General features: G+C 42.0%; 1 protein-coding gene across 1 annotated transcript in view; it reads right to left on the bottom strand.

Moving 5' to 3' along the window:
* Positions 1–1,730: 1,730 nt before the first annotated feature.
* LOC103271993 (ubiquitin-conjugating enzyme E2 D2-like) overlaps positions 1,731–5,902 on the bottom strand; it is a gene marked incomplete at its 3' end in the record, with an annotated part of 25,348 nt that continues 21,176 nt past the window's right edge. The window contains exons 7-8 of the mRNA XM_021717919.1: positions 1,887–1,980; positions 1,731–1,762 (exon numbers count right to left, since the gene is read on the bottom strand). Coding sequence (XP_021573594.1) covers positions 1,731–1,762; positions 1,887–1,980 — 126 coding nt within the window. The remainder of the gene's footprint in view (positions 1,763–1,886; positions 1,981–5,902) is intronic.

The following is a 5,902-nucleotide window of genomic DNA, read 5'->3' as shown; positions in this document are numbered from 1 at the left end:
GAACCCACGGGCTCAGGCAATCCACTCACCTCAGCCTCCCAAAGGCGTGGGATTACAGGCTGAGCCACTGAGCCCGGCTAATTTTTTGATTTATTGTAGAGATCAAGTTTTGCCAAGTTGCCCAGGTTGGTCTTCAACCCATGGGCTCAAGGCATTCCTCTCACCTCGGCCTTCCAAAGTGCTGGGATTATAGACATGAGCCACCATGCCCGCCCTCATTTTAACTTTTTTAAAAAATGATTCAACCTTTTCCACTTAATTCCTCCTAAAATCTCACTGAATAATACATAAAATGAGAAAATGCTTTAGTGTTGGGCATGGTGACACATGCCTGTAATCCCAGCTACTCAGGCAGCTAAGGTAGGAGGACCACTTGAGCCTAGAAGTTCAAGATCAGCCTGGGTAACACAGCGAGACACCACCCCACCCCATCCCCACCAAAAAGAAAAAATGTTATTAGAACACGTCAGAAAAAAATTTTTTTGAGTTGTAGTCTCACTCTGTCATCTAGGCTGGAGTGCAGTGGCACCCTCATGGCCACCGCAGCCTCAACCTACTGGGCTCCGGCAATCCTTCCACCTCAGATTTCCACGTAGCTGGAACTATAGGCACGTGCCACCATGCCCAGCTAATGTTTTTATTTATTGTAGAGACAAGGTCTTGCCAAGTTGCTCAAACTGGTCTCAAACCTGTGAGCTCAGGCAATCCTCTCGCCGCCTCCTCCCAAAGTGCTGGGATTACAGATGTGAGCCATCACTCCCAACCCTAGAACACTTTTAGTTACACTTTTAGTATTTTTTGATATCCTGACGACCCTTCAATAATTCATACTACAATTCTAAAATATCTAAATTCTTCATCAAGTTTTTTGTTTGTTATGAGGGGTCTCACTCTATTGTCTAGGCTGAAGTACAGTGGTACGATCACGGCTTACTGAAGCCTCAACCTTTGGGGTTCAGGCAATCGTCTGCCTCAGCCTTTCAAGTAGCTAGGACTACAGCTGCACCACAATGCCCGGCTAATTTTTAAACTTTTTTTGTAGAGATGAGGTCTCACTATGTTGCCTAGGCTGGTCTAAAACTCCTGGGCTCAAGGCAATCCTCCCACCTCGGCCTGCCAAAGTGCTGGGAGCCACCATGCACAGCCTCAATTTTTATTTTTAAACAAAATTTGGGGCTTTCATGTTGAATGGCATGTATTCACTGTATTATTTTAGATTACAACAGATGGTAGCAAATCAATTTCCTTTTGCCATTAATCTACCAATACCTATGGTAACACAAATGGGCACCTGATGTAAAATGCTTTATATGTAAAAAGCCAAGCATAAGACATAAAGCTGTTGGAAAATATACCTAGACAAGTTTTTCTAGATGGTAGAAAATATAAAACAATCAGAGGTAAGATTGGTATCATCTACTTATAATGATACTCAGTGCAATTTTTTCTCTTTCCTTTCCCCAGAAGACTATATTAAGACTTCATTTTAAGCCGGGCTCAGTGGCTCAGCCTGTAATCCTGCGCCTTTGGGAGGCTGAGGTGAGTGGATTGCCTGAGCTCACGGGTTTGAGACCCGCCTGGGCAGGCAAGACCTCATCTCTACAATAAAATCAAAAAATTACCCGAGCATGGCAGCGCACGCCTGTAATTCCAGCTACTCGGAAGGCTGAGGCGGAAGGATCGCCGGAGCCCAGCAGGTCGAGGTTGCGGTGGCCGGGAGCGGCCACTGCACTCCAGTCTGGGCGACAGAGTGAGACTCCAACTCAAAAAAAAAAAAAAAGACTTCATTTTAAATATCTGGCGCATATCCAGCCCTTAGAAAAGAAAGATTTAAGACCAACATCTCCATTCCACCAGACAGCTTTCCAGCTAGAGGCCATACTTACTTTTCTCTATCTGTTTTGTAGATCCGAGCAATCTCAGGCACTAAAGGATCATCTGGATTGGGATCACACAACAGAGAACAGATGGACAAGAGTACTAGAAAGAAAAAAAACCTACATATTAGTAGCGGATAAAAGCAAAGAGTTGAGAGAAACATGAAATGACAACACATGAGAAAATTCTAGGAAGCTATTTATACTGTTAGTGCCTAGAGGCTTTGGAAGTTCTAACTTTATATAAACAGTAATCAACAAAGATTTCAAGACGCTTAAACAGACTTTAGGTTCAGTAATTAAAAAATAAAAATGAAAATAGCAGAAAATGAATGTTAAATGGCATCCTAGTTTCTCAGATAAGGATATAAGCCCCTTTGTTAAAAGTCTCACAAAAACTCGTAAGAGTTGCTATGACTGTCTCTATGCTGAACTCAGATGCCGGCCCAGACAGGTGAAGTGACCTGTTCAATGTCCCTGGGTAGTAGTCAGCATGGCATTAGAATTTGGTCCAAATTCTAAACCAAGAACACGTTTCAAAGCCCATAAAGTTCAATTTCTAGAAACCCATGTTTAGGGATGAGTGGCTTTCAAAACATCAAAGACTCCTGGGCAAGGTGGCTCACGCCTATAATCCCAGCACTTTGGAGGCCTAGGCAAGAGGATTGCTTGAGCCCCGGTCATTTGAGACCAGCTTAGGTAACACAGGGAGATCTCGTCTCTACAAAAAAATTTAAAAAATTAGCCAGGCATAGTGGTGCACATCTGTAGTCTAAGCTACTAGGCAGGCTGAGGCAGAAGAATCTCCTGAGTCCAAGAGGTTGAGGCTGCAGTAAGTCGTGATTATGTCACTGCACTTCATTCAGCCTGGGTGATAGCATGAGACCCCTATTCAAAAGAATAAAATAAAATAAAAATTTTTAAAAATTCCAGAGACAACTACACTACTGTGCTGGGCATAGTGACTATTAAACCAGCACTTTAAGAGGCCAAAGCAAGAGAATGGCTTGAGGTCAGGAATTAAATATCAGCCTGAGTAACATAGTGAGGACCCTCTCTATTTTTAAAAGTAAATGAAAATAAAATAAAAGCCACATTACTGAATACTCTTGGCAAAAATGACAACCATAAAATCCAACAATCACTGTTTTTTCAATGACAGGTACCACATTCAAACAATGGATTTGTTTCATTTTCAGTTGAAAACAATGTAGTAGTGCTGGGCTCGGTGGCTCAGCCTGTAATCCCGCGCCTTTGGGAGGTTGAGGTGAGAGGATGGCCTGAGCCCGCGGGTTCGAGACCCGCCTGGGCAGCGAGACCTCATCTCTACAATAAATCAAAAAATCAGCCGAGCATGGTAGTGCATGCCTGTAATTCCGGCTACTGGGAAGTCTGAGGCGGAAGGATCGCCGGAGCCCAGCAGGTCGAGGCTGCGGTGGCCGGAAGCGGCCACTGCACTCCAGTCCGGGCGACAGAGTGAGACTCCAACTCAAAAAAAAAAAGAAAAAAAGAAAAAAAGAAAACAATGTAGTCTAAGCTAAGAACATAAAGGCAAGTACTTGCCCCCAAATGTGGATGGCTACACACTTATTACAGAGCATACAACATACTTATTCTAGGGTTTCAAATTATTTTCAGTGACGATTTAGAATCTTATCTAATCTATTTCTTCAGTGACAACCTGGAATGTAGAAGACAAATGTCAATAGTATAATTTCCTCTGTTCAAATCTGTCATTAACTTATGTATTCATTACTGAATGCAAAGCGGGGAGCCAAGGTCACTGATTACATTAAGTTCAGTAGCCTCTAACATAATGAAATTTAAATCCTTCTATACTGATGCTAATAGAACTCAGCTATCTTATTTTTTTCTAATGTTCTGTACCAAGAAACAATAATTCTGAGCCACTCCCAGAACAACAAATTCAGCACAGAAAATGATTTATCCATCTTCCTATCAAATCTATTCTATAGAGATCAAGGGTTTCTAAGAGGTGATAAAAAAGTTGACATGCCCTTTATCATTCAGTTTGTTAACAAAATTGCTATTTCCTTGCCTTAAGAGTATATGAAAAATTAAAAACTGAGCATGTTTCCATCAGGAAACATGTTTTCTGATTCTTCATGCTCATTGCCCACAATTCTGGCAGTTGGCATTCCCAAAACATCTTCTCTTCCCACTGTCAAGTGTACCTGATGCCCTCTTCAAGCACAGAATATTCTAACAGCAATTAGGAAAGATTTCATGTATTTCCTGGAAATGACAACAGGAAGTTATAAATTTCTGAATGCTCATGAAAGTACTGATTATAGAAAGAAACTTATCTGGCCTATTCAACTGGCAAGAGTACACTGACTGCTCACCTAAAATTAGACATACAACTTGACCCTTAAACAACATGGGTATGAACTACCAGGATCCACTTATGCGTAGATTTTATTTTGTCTCTTCCAACCCGGAGATAGCAAAACGAAGCCCTCATTTCCCTGCTCTTCCTACTCAACATGAAGACATCAAGGATAAAAGACCTTTATGATGATCCACTTCCACTTGATGAACAGTAAATATATTCTTTCTTTTAATTCTTTTTTTTTTTTTTTTTGTGGAGTTGGAGCCTCACTCTGTCACCCAGACTGAAGTGCAGTGGCACGCTCCTGGCCACTGCAGCCTCGACCTGCTGGGCTCCGGTGATCCTTCCGCTCAGTCTTCCAAGTAGCTGGAACTACAGGTGCGTGCTACCACACCCAGCTAAGTTTTGATTTATTGTAGAGACGAGATCTCGCCAAATTGCCCGGGCGGGTCTCGAACCCGCGGGCTCAGGCAACTCACTGGCCTCGGCCTCCCAAAGTGCTGGGATTACAGGCTGAGCCACCAGGCCCAGCCCTTTGTAATTCTTATTAACTTTTTTTTCCTCTAGTTTATTTTACTTCAAGAATACAGTATGCCGGATGCAGTGGTTTATGCATATAATCCCAACACTTCGGGAGGCGGAGGTGAGAGGACTGCCTGAGCTCAGGGCTTTGGCAGCTTGGCGAGCGCTCGTCTCTACAATAAATAAATAAAAAATTAACCAGGTGTGGTGGCACAGGCCTGTGGTTCCAGCTACTTGGAAGGCTGAGTTAGAAAGGTCACCTGGGGTCAGCAGGTCTAGGCTGCAGTGGCTGTAAGCGTGCTACCTGCACTTCAGCCTGGGCAACAGAGTGAGACTCCAACTCATGTAATACAATTAACATATAAAATTTGTGTTAATTGCTTATATTATCGTTAAGGCTTCCGGTCAATAGTAGATTATTTATTAGTAAAGCTGTTGGGGAGTCAAAAGTTATACGTGGATTTTTGATTGTGCAAGGGGCGGGTACCCCAACCCTTGTGTTATTCAAGGGTCTACAATACTACCAAATTAGTATTTGTTACAAATTCCCTTTACTAATTCTTCTAATTATTCTAATAAGGCAAATTTCAAAGGATAAATTTTAAAGAAACAGCTTTTCTGACTTTCTTTCCAGGAAAGGAAAGTGGGGTATTGAATGTCTGGACCTGGTGAAAGGATTCTTGGTACACCACTTAGCTCATTTAATTCATGAAAAATTAATTTTGCCTTATAATATACTATACCATCTTTCGCTGTAAACAGAATAGTTCCTATTTCTACAACTTGTGTATGTCTCTTCACTGAAGTGACTAACTTTTCACCTATACATATTATTTATCAGTATTACTCATTTTCATCAGTGATATAAATCACAGTCCCTTTTAATTCTAAAAACACAATCAATTACTTTATAGTACATTTATCTGCTTCCTGTAAGCTTGTTGTATATTTCAGTCTCCAACATGCATTTTTCAAAGTGTAGTGAGTGACTCCTGGGTCAAAATTACTACCCCCAAGCCAGGCTCGGTGGCTCAACCTGTAATCCTACACCTTTGGGAGGCTGAGGTGAGTGGATTGCCTGAGCCCGCAGGTTCGAGACCCACCTGGGCAGCGAGACCTCATCTCTACAATAAATCAAAAAATCAGCTGG

Source organism: Carlito syrichta, unplaced genomic scaffold, assembly GCF_000164805.1.
Source record: "Carlito syrichta isolate Samal-C Ts95f unplaced genomic scaffold, Tarsius_syrichta-2.0.1 Scaffold110946, whole genome shotgun sequence".
NCBI lineage: Eukaryota > Metazoa > Chordata > Mammalia > Primates > Tarsiidae > Carlito > Carlito syrichta.
The sequence above is the reverse complement of the archived record's forward strand: the minus strand, read 5'-3'. Positions and strand labels throughout refer to the sequence as shown.